Here is a 15,910-nt window from a genome sequence, read left to right on the forward strand (position 1 = left end):
ACTGCACCCTCGTCGCCGGGAAACCCATGCGCCTACTTGGGACCGGAATATCCCACCGGCGTGAACAGCCGGTCAATCACGCCCATAGTGACAGGTTTTGCATTAACGTTAACCTTGAGGGAAACTATTTCTTATGGTGAAGAAAACTCCTGTACTGTCTACCTACTCCAATTTGCTTGTTTAGTCATAAAAGATAACGAGGGTTACCAATTAATGGCCTTGGTTTGTTTATACGATGTCATGGTATCTTTCACACTGGATCTACTGATTGCTTCTCTGGGAAGTTTGTTTTCCATGCCATTGTTTTTACAAATGCCATTAATTCAAATGGTTAATTTAAACTGACATTTCATTAAAATTGCTTACCTTGAACAAGTGATTTGATTTGTTTTTGAATGAAAATGACTTTGAATAAACAGGAATAGGCTGAGTGACTCCACATCTTCAGTAATTCCAACCTATATCTATTTCATCAAATCTCGTCCTCTCCAATGTTCCTGTTCTTTTTTCCCTTCTCTCTTCGTGCCATTTTGAAAGTGTCCTGTTTCAGTTCACAGCCATTTCTTTGACTATCACTTGGGACCTGTCAGCCCAGGCTTCACAATGATCAAAGGGTCTCTCAAGCCTCATCATTAAAGGGCAGCATGGTGACGCAGTGGATAGCACTGGGACTGCGGCGCTGAGGTCCCAGGTTCGATCCCGGCTCTGGGTTACTGTCTGTGTGGAGTTTGTACATTCTCCCCGTGTCTGCGTGGGTTTCACCCCCACAACCCAAAGATGTGCAGGTTAGGTGGACTGGCCACACTAAATTTCCCCTTAATTGGAAAAAGTGAATTGGGTACTCTAAATTTATATTTTAAAAAAGTCTCATCATTAATTCTTTACCATATTCACCCTCAAGCCTGTCTCTAACCTCTTCACCCTCACTATCTATCCCAGGGGTCAGAATGGATGCTATCAACTTCCATATGTGCCCATCTTTCTGATTTGCATTTAAATTAGGGGCTGGTTTAGCTCACTCAGCTAAATTGCTGGCTTTTAAAGCAGGCCAGCAGCACGGTTCGATTCCCGTACCAGCCTCCCTGGACAGGCGCCGGAATGTGGCGACTAGGGGCTTTTCACAGTAACTTCATTGAAGCCTACTCGTGACAATAAGCGATTTTCATTTTCTCATTTCAAATTACTACTGATATAAGAAAATCTGCTCAATAATTCTTTTTTAAAATAAATTTAGAGTACACAATTACTTTTTTCCAACTAAGGGGCAATTTAGCGTGGCCAATCTACCTAACCTGCACATCTTTGTGTTGTGGGGGTGAAACCCATGCAGACATGGAGAGAATGTGCAAACTCCACATGGGTAGTGACCCGGGGCAGGGATTCAAACCCGGGTCTTCAGCGCTATGCTGCTCAATATTTCTAAAACTGCTTTGCCTCCATCTTTGTTTTTTTAAATTCTCACCAGCTGAAGGTCTCTGAGCTCCACCAATTCTTGATATGGTGGTTAGCTCTGTGCTCTCCAGTGTGTTGGATGAAAGCTGGAATACATGAGTCCTTTCTTTCAGATCAATCCAGCCCACCATAAGGCTCTTTTTCTTTCCCATGGTCAAAAGTTCCTATTGCTTCGACATTACTCTGGAGGGCAAAGACAGCCCTAATCCTATCACCACAAACAGAAAAACTTCCATCTCCCACCCCACGTTCCCTGCAACCTGGATTCTGAATCAAGATGTGACCAGCCAAAGCCACCAATTAAACATTCTCCACCATCTCCTATTTCAAAATTTGGATTCTTCTTGTACTTTTCAGATTCTGTCCACATGTGGAATGGAACAGTGAGCAAAACATCTGATAATAATCTTTATTAGTGTCACAAGTAGGCTTACAGTAACACTGCAATGAAGTTACTGTAAAAAGCCCCTAGTCGTCACATTCCGACGCCTGTTCGGGTACACTGAGGGAGAATTGAGAATGTCCAAATGACCTCTCAGCCCGTCTTTTGCGACTTGTGGGAGGAAACCGGAGCACCTGGGGGAAACCCACGCAGACATGGTGAGAACGTGCAGACTCCGCACAGACAGTGACCCAGGCCGGGAATCGAACCTGCGACCCTGGACCTGTGAAGCAACAGTGCTAACCAGTGTGCTACCGTGCCGCCCGCAAGAGGTCCATCCATTTCAGGGGCATTGATGACCATAAGAAATAGGAACAGGAATGTGCAGTTCACCCCTCGAGCCAGCTCCACCATTCAATAGGATCATGGCTGATCTGACATTCCTCAAGTCCACTTTCCTGCCCTTTCCCCATAACTCTTGATTTACTTACTGATCAAAACTCTATCTATTTCAGCTTTAAATATACACAAGGACTCTGCCCCCACAGCTCCCTGTGACAAGGAGTTCCAAAGACTCACAACCCTCTGTGAGAAACAATTTCCTTCTCATCTCAGTCTCAAATGGGCACCCCTTTATTCTGAGACTATGCCCTCTGGTCCTAGACTCTCCCATGAGGGGACACATCCTCTCAGCAGTTATCATTTTGGTCCCTTAAGAATCCGATATATTTCAATGAGATCACCTCTTATTCTTCTAAATTCCAATGAGCAGAATCCCAACCTGTTTAACCTTTGCTGATAAGACAATTTCTCCAGACAGGAGATCACCCTAGTGAACCTTCTCTGTACAGCCTCTAATGAAATAATATATTTCCTTAAATAAGGGGACCAAAACTACTCGTTGTACTCCAGATATGGTGTCACATCAGTTGTAGCAAGACTCCCCGACTCTTGTACCCCAACCCCCTGAAATAAGAGATGACATTTCATTAGCCTTCCTGCGCCTGTGTGCTAGCTTTCTGTATTTCATATACAAGTGCCCCTTCAAGTCCCTTTGTATATAAATTAATAAATAATCTTTATTGTCACAAGTGGGCTTAATTAACACTGCAATGAAGTTACTGTGAAAAGCCCCTAGTCGCCACATTCCGGCACCTGTTCAGGTACACGGAGGGAGAATTCAGATTTCTCAGCTGGTACGGGAATTGAACCCATGCTGCTAGCCGTGTTCTGCATCACAAACCGGGGCCGGGATTCTCCCCTACCCGGCGGGGCGGGGCGGGGGGGCGGGGGGGGGGGGGGGGTCCCAGCATAGCGGAGTGGCGCCAATCACTCCGGCATCGGGCCTCCGCACCTTTAGGGGCTAGGCCCGTGCTGGAGTGGTTGGCGCCACGACGACTGCCACCAAAACCGGCGCCAACGGCCTTTGACGCCCGCCGCGTCTGCAGTTTTCGCCATTTAAATAATACTCCGTTCTTTTGTCCTTCCTTCCAAAATGAACAACTTCACATTTTCCCACATTTTTCCATACTCTATTTGCCAACTTTTTGCCCACTTACTTAACCTATCAATATCTCTTTGCAAAATGTCTGTGTCCCGCTCACAACTTGCCTTCCCACCTATGTTTGAGACATCTTCAAATTTGGCTGCAGTGCATTCGCTTCCTTGCTCCAAGTCTTTAATATTGTAAACAGTTATGGTCCCAGTACTGATCCCTGTGGAACCCCACTGGTTACAGGTAACCAACCTGAAAAAGAAACCCTTATCCTACTTGCTGTTTCCTGCCCATTAGGGCAATTCTCTGAGGTGCATGCCCCAAATGGAATTCCGGTTGCAGTTCACCATCTCGAGCCCAGTGAAGCCTGCCCATTGCATCCCTGCCCCCATCCATCCTGCCCCCGGACAGGTAGACACAACCCATGCATTGTAAAGAGGGCCCACGGCACACCGCAGCTACGGGCCCAATGGGTGCCCACACCCCTCGCCCAGCCCCATCCGTTCGCTCTGCCCACCCGCATGCCACCAAGCAGGAGAGTGTGGGTGATGGCGACCATTCTCTCCGGTCCAGTTTCATTCTCCTGATTCTACCAATTTCTAAATTATGGTTGTCTTTTCTTTATATGCTTCCCCTGGCCCCTCTATACCAGCTATAGATTTCCACCTCTGTCCTCTGAAATTCCCTGTTTCAATCCATTTTGGGGGTGAAATTTGTGATGGGTGATATAATGGAGGATTGTCCATCCAGTTGAAAAGGAAAATTGGGTGGAGTGTAAAACGGACAGCTTTGCCAAGAGGAATTTCACCCCCTTTCCTTAAAAGCTTCCTGATGGGCTTTTTAAAATTCATTTACGGGGTGTGGACATGGCTGCCTAGGCCAGCATTTATTGCCCCATCTCTAGTTGCCCGTCAGAAGGTGGTAGTGAGCTGCCTTCTTGAACTGCCAGGTCTGATTCCAACCAGTGGAGTGTTTTTCCCCTGGTTCCCATTGTCTCCAGTTTACCAATGGCTCCTTGATGCCATACTCTGATAAATGCTGCCTCACCTCACCTCTGCCATTCAGCTCTCTTGTCCATGTTTGAATCAAAGCTGCAATGACGTCAGGAGCTGACTGACCGTGGCAGAACCCAAACTGAGTGTCACTAAGCAGGTTATTGCTGTTTGATAGCACTGTTGATAACCTCTTCCACCGCTGATGATTAAGAATTTACTGATGGGGCGGTAATCGTCCAGGTCCAGGTTGTGAAGACGGCACTTCATCTCCACAAGGACTGGGCAGTAGTCACTTCTACCAACATTGTCATGGATAGATGTATCTGCAGCTTGGTGAGGATGAGGTCAAGTATGTGTTTCCCTCTTGTTGGTTCCCTCACCACCTGCAGCCAATGCAGCCTAGCAGTATGCCCTTTAGGATTTTCAGCTTGGTCTGTGATGGTACGATCAAGCCACTCTTGATGATGGACATTGAAGTTCCCCACACAGAGTATATTCTGCACCCTTGTCATCCTCAGTGCCTCCAAGTGGTGTTCAACATGGAGGAGTACTGATTCATCAGCTGAGAGGGGAAGGCATGTGATGATCAATAAAAGGGTTCCTTTCCCATGTTTGACCTAAAGCCTTGAGACTTCATGGGGTCCAGAGGCAATGTTGAGGATTCCCAAGGAAATTCCCTGCCCACTGTACATCACTGTGCTGCCACAGGGGTCTGTCTTGTCGGTGGGACAGGACATACGCAGGAATGGTAATGGTGATGTCTGGGATATTGTCTATAAATTATAGTTCTGTGAGTATGACTATGTCAGGCTGTTGCTTGACTAGTCTGTGAGACAGCTCTCCCTATTTTAACGCAAGCCCCCAGATGTAAGTAAGGAGGATTTTACAGGGTCAACAGGACTGGTTTTGCTGTTGTTGTTTCCGATGCCAAAGTCAATGCCATATGGTCCGTCTGGTTTCAGTCGGTTAGATACAACTGTGAGTCATGTTGGGCCATTTAGTGGCGCATTTAGAGTCACCCACATTTTGTGTTATGTACCTTTTGATCTCCTATTTTCTTTATCCATTCTGTACCCATTCACTGAGAAACGCTTCTGGGAGGGACATGCTAACATTGTGTTGATGAATATTTTTGAATCCATGCTGTGCGGAGTTTTACAAATGGAAGGGTAATCCTAGCAGTGCAAACTTGGGAAATGACCCCTGGGTATAACAGCCTGGCTCTAAAGCCCAACAAAATCTGTTTTATAATCCTGTTAATTTTGTCCCCAAGAGTGTTTGCAGAGGGAGGCATCGGCAAGATTTTTACATTGGCCATGATGCTCAGCACATGCGAGGAGTTCTTTCATTGCACTATCCATTGGAACATGGAATTGTGACCGACTGGGAAGAAATAGAAAAGGTATGCTTGATTGAAATGGACTCCAATTTGAAAGCTGTTTACTAGATATTTCTCCAAAGTTTAATGGGTAACGACCCTTTGTCCTATGGACCATTGGGCTCCAGGTTCCCCAGGTGAGCTGGTTTAGCTCACTCAGCTAAATCGCTGGCTTTTAAAGCAGGCCAGCAGCACGGTTCGATTCCCGTACCAGCCTCCCCGGATAGGCGCCGGAATGTGGCGACTAGGGGCTTTTCACAGTAACTTCATTGAAGCCTACTCGTGACAATAAACGATTTTCATTTTCAATTCTAATTCTAATTTCATTTCATTTGGTGAGCTGATCTTAGCCAGAGCAGCAGTTGGGTATTATAAGTGGCCGAGTTACTAGTTGGGTAAGACTAGTTAGGGTTAGCCATCCCATTGATTGCGACCCACTCACCCCAATGGAAAATGCGTGGAACTGGGCATTTTAGTGTGCAAATTCCAGTTGGTGTAGTTTCCCCCCCCCCCCCCCCCCCCCCCCCAAACTTGGCTCAATGACCATGTTAAAATCCACCCCCATGATCAACCGGTGCGAGTCCAGGTCCGGAATCTTCCCCAGCACCCGCCTCATAAACTCCACATCATTTATCCAATTTGGGGCATAAATGTTCCAGCTTGCCACTCACCATCACGAACCCCCCCCCCCCCCCCCAAATCTGCCACAATGCTCCCTACCTCGAACGCCACCCACTTATTCACTAGCATCGCCACCCCCTTTCATCTTCATATCCAGTCCTGAATGGAACACCTGCCCCACCCATCCTTTCCTCAACCTTGTCTGGTGCCCAATCTTTAAATGTGTCTCTTGTAGAAAAGCCGCGCCCGCCTTCAGCGTCCTCCGGTACGAGAACACAGGTGGCCGTTTGACCAGCCCATTCAGCCCCCTCACATTACACGTGACCAGCCTCTCCCTCCCGGTTTGGGGGAGTCCCTGCCCCCCTCCCCGTCCCCCTCCCCTGCCGTACATCCATATCCCTTTTTGGGCCCATCCCCAGCCCGTGTCATGCGAACTTCCAGGCCCACCCTCAGATGTCCACTGTCATCACTCCCTTTCCAACTGCGGCACATCAACCACACCCTTGGCAGCACCCCCCTTTACCCCCAAACAAAAAAACGCCATCCTCCTCCCCAGTACCAACCAACTGACTACGCCCCTACTGTGTTCCCGTAGGGGCTGGTTTAGCACAGTGGGCTAAACAGCTGGCTTGTAATGAAGAACAAGGCAGCAGCGCGGGTTCAATTCCCGTACCGGCCTCCCCGAACAGGGGCCGGAATATGGCGACTAGGGACTTTTCACAGTCACTTAATTGAAGCATACTTGTGACAATAAGCAATTATTTTTATTATTATTATTGACTCTCCAGCCCAGCTAGCATGGTAGCCCCCATCCCTAGGCCCCCAAACCTCCTACCCCGCCTGATTTCCCTCTCCCCATCCATACTCCCTCAAGAAACAAAGAAACAGAAAAAAGGTGCACTCATCCTTGATGCTCCCCAAGTATCATCATACCAGCAAACCCAACAAAGCATTTCAAAGGAGAAGAAGCTCTCCAAAAACAACCAAAAGAAAACACCTGCTTACACCTCCTCAAAATTCAATATCCTCCTTCTCCGGCCAATCTATTGTCCCTGAAAAATTCCATTGCCTCCTCTGACGTACCAAAATAGTATTCTCAATTCTGGAAAGTCACCCCGAGGCGGTCCGGGTACAACATACCGAACTTCACTCTCTTTTTAAAAAGGGCAGCCTTAAACAGATTAAACCCGGCCCTGCTCTTCACAAGTTCTGCTCCCAGGTCCCGGTACACCCGCGGCTCGTTCCCCTCCCAGGTGGACTTCCTCGCCTGCTTTGTCCATTGAAGAATCTTCTCTTTGTCCAAGAAGGTGTATAACTGCACCACCATCGCCCTCAGTGGCCCTCCTGCCTGCAGCCTCCTCATCAATGCCCTACGCGCCCGGTTGACCATCGGTTTCTCCAGCATTTTGGCCATGTACATGCTGGCCTCCGTTCCTTTTGATGCCGTCAGGCATCCCCACGATCCACAGGTTTTGGCTTCTGGAGTGGTTCTCCAGATCCTCCACCTTCTCCTTCAGCCGCTTTTGGGTCTCCCGCATCACCCGGACCTTGGCCACCGATGAGGCGAGCTGCTCCTCATCGCCTCCTCCACTTTCTGGATCGCCTGGCCTTAGGTTCCAGCCTTTGCTCCACTCGGTCAATCCCTGCTTTGAGCAGCTCCACCACCGTGGCTACGTCCTCATTGGCTTCCCTGCTCTGCTGGCTGAACTTCTGATTTAAAAAGTCCACTAGCTGCTCCGTTGACTACTGGGCGGGCAGGACAGGCCCTTTGCCCCTCATCTTAATCTGTGGAGCACAAAGACTCTCCTCCTCCACCAGTTCCCATCTTCCCGACCAACTCCTAGTTTATGGATCCATCCATCAGCCACACCAGAGGACACGCATCTTATCCTGGCACTCCTACACCTCTTTCCATCCAAAATTCTACCTCTCAGACGGGGAAAGGACTGAAAATGTCCACCCTAAGCTGGACTTATCAAATGTGTGACCACTCACTCCATGGCTGCCACCAGACGTCCTCTGAATACAATTTTAATTAATCATCTGTAACAGTGGTAATGGCACTGTACTCTTAATCCAGAGGCCCAGACTAATGATCTGGGATCAAGGATTCAAATCCCACAACGACAGCTGGTGGAATTTAAATTCAATGAATAAACCTGAAATTGAAAAGTTATTCTCCGTAATGGTCCCATGAAACATTCCAGATTGCCATAAAAACCCATCTGATTCACTAAGCCCCTTCCTGGTCTGGCCTACATGTGACTCCAGACCCACAGCTTCACTTGGTCCATGAGTATTAGAGTTGGACCACAGGCGCTGGCCGCTAGCAATGCCCACATCCCATAAAAGAACAAAGAGAAAAAGAAGCTTAAACAATTGCTTTGACAAAGGGTCATCTGGACTCGAAACGTTAGCTCTTTTCTCTCCCTCCAGATGCTGCCAGACCTGCTGAGATTTTCTAGCATTTTCTCTTTGGTTTCAGATTCCAGCATCTGCAGTAATTTGTTTTTAAACAATTACTGTTACCCTATAATTTAGCCGATGTATTGGAAAAGCACGACCTGCAAATTTCCCTCCCAAGTCACTCACCATCCTGACTTGGAACTTTATCGCCATTCCTTCACTTATCGCTGTGTCAAAATTCCAGAACTCCCTCCCTATCAGCACTGTTGGTGTGTCCACACGACACGAGAGATCTCGTTGAAACCTATAAAATTCTAACAGGGCGAGACAGGGTAGATGAAAGGAGGGTGTTCCCGATGGTGGAGGTGTCCAGAATCGGGGGTTACAGTCACAGGAATAGACTGTTTCAGACCGAGATGGAGAATCCTCTTCACCCAGAGAGTGGTGAGCCTGTGGAGGAATTTGGCACCACAGAAAGCAGTTGAAACCAAAACACTGGGCGCGATTCTCCGCTGCCCACGACGGGTCGGAGAATAGCGGGAGGGCCTTCCCGACAATTTTCACGGCCTCCCGCTATTCTCCCCCTCCGGCCACCCCCCGACACGAATCGCTGCTCGCCGTTTTTTACGGCGAACAGCGATTCTCCGCAGGCCGATGGGCCGAATACCGCAGAGTTTACGGCCGCGATCACACCTGCTTTCAGCGTTCGTGAAAACGGCCGCAAAGTGTCCGTCCCGGACCACCATGGCACCAATTGGCACGGCTGCACCACGGCCGTGCCAAGGGTGGCATGGGCCTGCGATCGGTGGGCACCGATCGCGGGCAGCGGGTCTGATACCCGTGCACTATTTGTTCTTCCGCCGCCCCACAGGATCAGTGCGCGGGGCGGCTGGGGGGCATGACAGTCCGCGCATGAACGGGTTTGACGCGTCTGCGTGATGACATCATTCGCGCATGCGTGGGTTGGAGCCGTCCAACGACGTTGGAGCGACGTTCGCTAACTCCGCGTCGCCGTGATTCCTCGGGCCCCGATACTAGCCCCGCCCAGGGGGGAGAATCGGGTCCCAGGACGGAGCTCCGAGGCTGGCGTGAAACACAGCCAGTTTCACGCCAGCCTTCACGGCACGCCGGATTTGCGGAGAATCGCGCCCACTGTTTTCAGGAATCAGTTAGATATAGAAACTTGGGCGAAGGGGATCAAAGGATATGGGGGAAGGCGAGTTCAGGCTATTGAGTTGGATGATCAGCCATGATCATAATGAATGGCGGAGCAGGCTTGAAGGGCTGAATGGCCTCCTGCTCCTTTTTTCTATGTTTCTATGATTTCATAACATTTTGATTCGGAGAGTATTGACGTGGAGCCCATTTGACAGCTAAAGTGTATTGCGCTAAATATTGTTTGATTGAAAACAATAAAGGATTAATGATATTTATTTCAGATCTGGCATCATACATTTTATCGTCAACTCCGCGTTGACCCACAAGAACACCCAATCCTCCTGACTGAGGCAGCCATGAACCCACACCAGAACCGAGAGCGAATGGTTGAGATCATGTTTGAAGTCTTTAATGTGCCTTTTTCGTATGTGGCAATGCAAGCTGTCCTAGCACTTTATTCTTCGGGGAGAACAACAGGTATGTCTTTGTTAATACTGTACCCACATTCAAGAGGAAGGATGTTAGTGCTGGAACACAATCTACCTCAGCTAACTCTAGTGCTCTGCTGTACACTGCAAGCATTGATGTCCGCATAAGGCAGAGACTCAGGTCTGCCCTCCTGAGTGGTGCCTGGGAGGAGGTGGCAGAAGCAGTCAGTGCTCTCAACATCACCAGGAAGACCGGCACGCAATGCCGGAAGAAGATAAATGACCTCCTTAGACCAGGCATCCAGATTGAAGGTGATGTAGTCTGATGCCCAGGTGCATAGGGCATCCGTAACAGTGTGGATGCACCTGTGTGCAAATGTTTGCGATATCCCACACAGGTCCCTGCTTAAGCCCTGGAATGAGCCAGAGACCTGAGATACTGCTGGGGTCTGTGGGTTTCCAGATGGGCAGGCTGGGTTCCCACACAACATGGGGCTCTCTGAATATTTACGGGACACAGTGAGCAGCCAGGAGTGTGACTAGCCGGGGGGCTGTAAGTAGCACGACTCCCCACATGCCACAGGATGAGTATTGCATGGAGCCCAGCTGCTCTTCCGCACCTTAAGCTAGCCTGTCGATTATTTACTATAAACTGGAGACGAGAAAATAGACTTACTCACCAGTAGGCTCCTCCTGTGCTAATATGTTAGTTACTAAAGGGTTAAATAAGGGTATTTCTATAATCCAGCTATCTACACGATTGTGTGAATTACATTTTCAATTAATTAATAAATCCTACTAATCCCAATAAACTTTGATTACTGTTACAAAATCCTTACCCCTAATAAAACAGTATTCATTAGTAATAAATTGCACCAGTTTTTAAAAGATAAATAAGCAAAATTCTGGTTTACTCTTAATTGCCCTCTGAAATGGTTGAGCAAGCCGCTCAGTTCAAGGGCAATTAGGGATGGACAATAAATACTGGCCCAACTAGCGAAGCCCACATCCCATGAATGAATGTTTTTTAAAGAATCTGGTTCTCTGTGATTTATGGTTATGTTTATTATTAAAGGGCTCAACTACTTGCATTTGTAGATTGCCTATCATGTACAAAACTGCACCAAAGATCTTAAGTAACTGTGTTCTATTTCTAGAATTGATGCTAATTCCAACATTCTCTAGGCCCCAAATTAAACAAAAGGCTTAAACAAACATGACGGGCTTCAAAGCAAAGCCCTGTGGAATCTCCAGCAGCAGTGCACCTCTCCCGATGAACTCAATGCATTCTATGCTCGTTTCAAGCAGGAAACCGTTGTTAACTGTCCCAAAAGCCTCAGACACATCCATACCTACTGCCACAGTTTCCAAAGTCAGATCGGCCTTCTTGAAAGTGAATGCTCAGAAAGCAATGGGTCCTGACAGAGTCCCTGGTTGTGCACTCAGATCCTGCATGGACCAACTGGCGGGTGTGTTTGCAGACATCTTTAACCTCTCCCTACTCCATTCCGAGATTCCCACGTGCTTCATGAAGACCGCCATCATACCGATGCCAAAGAAGAACCAGGCAATGTGCCTCAACTACCAACCGGTGGCCTTGACATCTATAGTTATGAAGTGCTTCGAGAGGTTGGTCATGAGACACCGTATTCCATACTCCCAGAATGCCTTGATCTACTGCAATTCACATACCGCCACGACTGGTCCACAGCAGAAGCCATCTTCCTGGCCCTACACTCATCCCTGGAGCATCTCAACAACAAAGACTCCTACGTCATACTTCTATTCATTGACTACAGCTCCGTCTTCAACACCATGATCCCATCCAAGGTCATATCAAAACTCCAAAACGTAGGACTTGACTCCTCACTCTGCAACTGGATCCTTGACTTTCCGAGCCACAGACCACAATCAGTAAGAATAAACAACATTTCCTTCACAGTAGTCCTCAATACCGGAGCCTCACAAGGCTGCATGCTTAATCCCATCCTATACTCCCTGTACACACACGACTGCATGGCAAAATTTGGTTCCAATTCCATCTACAAGTTTACTGATGACACGACCATAGTGGGCCAAATCTCGAATAACGACAAGTCAGAATACAGGAGGGAGATAGAGAACCTAGTGGAGTGGTGCAGTGACAACAATCTCTCCCTCAATGCCAGCAAAACTAAAGAGCTGGTCATTGACATCAGGAAGCAAAGTACTGTACCCACCCCTGTCAGCATCAACGGGGCCGAGGTGGAGATGGCTAACAGCTTCAAATTCCTCGGGGGGCACTTCACCAAAAATCTGTCCTGGTTCACCCACGTCGGCACTACCACCAAGAAAGCACAACAATGCCTATACTTCCAACTTCTTCCATCGGGCAGGAAATACAAAAGTCTGAGAACACGCACAGACAGATTCAAAAACAGCTTCTTCCCCACTGTTACCAAACTTTAAATTACCCTCTTCTGGACTGACCTGATTAATACTACATTCCTGTATGCTTCACCCGGTGTCTATGTATTTACATTGTGGACTTTGTGTTGTCCTTTTATGTAGTTTCTTTTAGTGTACTAAATGATCTGTTTGAGCTGGCTTGCAGAAAAATACTTTTCTGTACCTCGGTACATGTGATAATAAACAAATCCAATCCAATCCAACCACCTCCACGATAGTCCTCAATACCGCGGCCCCGCAAGATTGCAAACTTAGCCCACTACTATACTCCCTGTACACACAGGGCTGTGTGGCAAAATTTGGTCCTACTCACTCTATAGGTTTGCTGATGATATGACCATATTGGGTTCGCTCTCAAACAACGATGAGTCAGAGTGCAGGTGGAAGATGGAGAACCTCATCGAGTGGTGACGACAACAATCTCTTCCTCAATGTCTGCAAAACTAAGGAGCTGGTCATTGAAAATGAAATTCGCTTATTGTCATGAGTAGGCTTCAATGAAGTTACTGTGAAAAGCCCCTAGTCGCCACATTCCGGCGCCTGTTCAGGAGGCTGGTACAGGAATTGAACCGTGCTGCCGGCCTGCCTTGGTCTGCTTTCAAAGCCAGCGATTTAGCTGTGTGCTAAACCAGCCCCTACATTGTTATACTAATACATTAATACTAATTACATTGTTATACTAATACATTATACTAATTACATTACTTACATTGACTTCAGGAAGCAAAGTATCATACAAACCCCTGTCTGCACCAATGGTGCCAAGGTGGAGGTGGTTGACAGCTTCAAATTCCTAGGTGTGCACATCACTAACAATCTGTCCTGGTCCACCCATGTTGACGCTATGAACAAGAAAGCACAACAGGGCCTATACTTCCTTACAAAACTAAGGAAATTCGGCATGTCCTCATTGACTTACCAATTTTTAAAGATGCACCATATAAAGCATCCTACCTGGCTGCATCACAGCCTGTTATGGCAACTGCTCGGCCCAAGATCGTAAGAAACTTCAGAGAGTCGTGAACACCGCCCAGTCCATCACACAAACCTGCCTCCCATCCATTGACTCTATCTACACCTCCATCAAAGACCTCTCCCACCCGGATTATTCTCCCTTCCAATCTCTTCCATTGGGCAGGAGATACAAAAGTCTGACAACGTGCACTGACAGGTTCAAAAACAGCTTCTTTCCCACTCCTGAATGACCCTCTTATGGACTGAACTGATCTCTTCACATATCTCCTCTACTGAGTAGTACTCCATATGCTTCACCTGATGTCTGTGACTATGCATTTACATTGTTCATTTATCATGTGTCCTATGTTTTTTCATGTATGGAACGATCTGTCTGGATTATACGCAGAACAATACTTTTTACTGTACCTCGATACACGTGACAATAATTCAAATCAAATTACTAAATCTTGAGCACTCTCTGAATTACCTCTTTGTTTGAAATGACAGGTATAACCTTAGACTCTGGGGATGGAGTCACGCACACTGTACCAGTCTATGAAGGGTACAGCATCCCTCATGCAATACAACGCTTAAATCTGGCTGGTCGTGATCTCACAGAATACTTAAGAAAGGTGTGTAAAATGTCTATCTGAAAGTAGAAGGTCCATTACCACCTGACAGCAACTCAGGATGTGGCTTTGCCGATATCACCCACATTACAAGAACAACTATTTCAAAATGTTTGCTACCCACTGTGTAACCACATCTATTCACCTTGGCACAAACACATTTTTATTGATACAAAGTTATGAAGAGTTACAGAACAAAGACAGATAGATGGTATTAAGACTAGCCGTGATATTATTGAATAATTGACCATGCTTGATGGCCTATTCCTGTATGTTCCTTCCCATGATTCATCATCACAACTTTAATTCTGACCTTTGCCCTAATCCAGTATTATTTTATAGTCAGATTTGTATGTGACCTTGTCCATTTGGAATGAGAAGACCATAGGGGGGATGAAAAAGGGACTTTTCAACATATTTATTGCCATGTTAATCCTCCGGACACCCCAAAGCAATTTACAACCAGTTCATTATTGTTGAAATTCAGACATTGTACTAATGGAATCAAGTTGTTTGAGAGTAGGGATGGCGGTTCACCTCCACCTTCCTGAAGGCAATTAAATGCTGACCTAATGATGCCCATATCCCATGAACAATTTCTGCTTGATCAGTTTTCTTCCCTGGGAATTGGGAGGTGTGTGTCGGAGTATTGTGTGAAAGTCCAGTGGGTGGACTGAGTGCTGATCCTGCTCTGTTTAAGACTGCAAAAGATTACAGTGGCCATGCCATTTACGTTTGCACCCCAGTGATACTGCTGCCTGTGGAGGAACCCGAGCAATAACGTTTCTTGAGGTGGTTCACTGCTGCAGCAGAGGCAGCAATGCTGTGTCGGAAAAAGGCTGCACTTTATTCTGGTTTTATGTCAGGAATATATTTATACCAGTACTTCTCCACAGTGAATGGCAACTAAACCCTAAGATTGTCCTGCATTTGTCACAGCTTTATTGAAAGGGGAACAATTTCCTTACAGTTTGGTTTTCTACTGCGTAAAATAAAAGTTTAAATTTTAAATGCATTTCTGGTTTTGCAGCTGTTGAAAGAAAGGGGTTATTCATTTAATACCTCCGCAGAGCGGGAAATTGTTCGGGACATCAAAGAGAAGCACTGTTATGTTGCCGAAGACTATGAAGCGGAACTGGGCAGCTTTGCAAATGATGCAGAACTAAACTATACGTTGCCAGATGGACAAATAATTACCATAGGCCATGAGAGGTTCAGGTAACGTAAAGAGAATGTGAATGTACCTCTGCTGTCTGATGTGTGGTATAAAGTGCATAATGATATGTGGCATAAAGTTAGGAAAGCAGGTCAAAGAGTATTTGAATCCTATGTATCTGGGAACTATGCCATATTTTTGATAGCTTCGCAATGTGGTATTTTGTAATTCACATATGTGGTATTTTGCCACCTCATCTGTAGGATTAAAAAATGTGGGAAAAGAAGTCGGGGAAATCATCTGTGTTCATAAAACTTCCAACAGTCTAGAAGTGGCATCAACAGAGCAAATAGCCCATGAAAGGTGGAGGAAATAAAGGGAGTCTCTCCATGGCAAAAGGAAATA

The 15,910-nt window shown here is 46.9% G+C and overlaps 1 protein-coding gene across 2 annotated transcripts in view; it reads left to right on the forward strand.

Moving 5' to 3' along the window:
• LOC119967165 overlaps nucleotides 1–15,910 on the forward strand; it is a 157,311-nt gene that overhangs the window by 108,377 nt on the left and 33,024 nt on the right. For both annotated transcript variants that reach the window (XM_038799328.1, XM_038799329.1), the window contains 4 exons: nucleotides 5,598–5,726; nucleotides 10,169–10,364; nucleotides 14,228–14,352; nucleotides 15,380–15,567. In XM_038799328.1, the coding sequence (XP_038655256.1) occupies nucleotides 5,598–5,726; nucleotides 10,169–10,364; nucleotides 14,228–14,352; nucleotides 15,380–15,567 (638 nt within the window). The remainder of the gene's footprint in view (nucleotides 1–5,597; nucleotides 5,727–10,168; nucleotides 10,365–14,227; nucleotides 14,353–15,379; nucleotides 15,568–15,910) is intronic.

Source organism: Scyliorhinus canicula, chromosome 6, assembly GCF_902713615.1.
Source record: "Scyliorhinus canicula chromosome 6, sScyCan1.1, whole genome shotgun sequence".
NCBI classification, from domain to species: domain Eukaryota; kingdom Metazoa; phylum Chordata; class Chondrichthyes; order Carcharhiniformes; family Scyliorhinidae; genus Scyliorhinus; species Scyliorhinus canicula.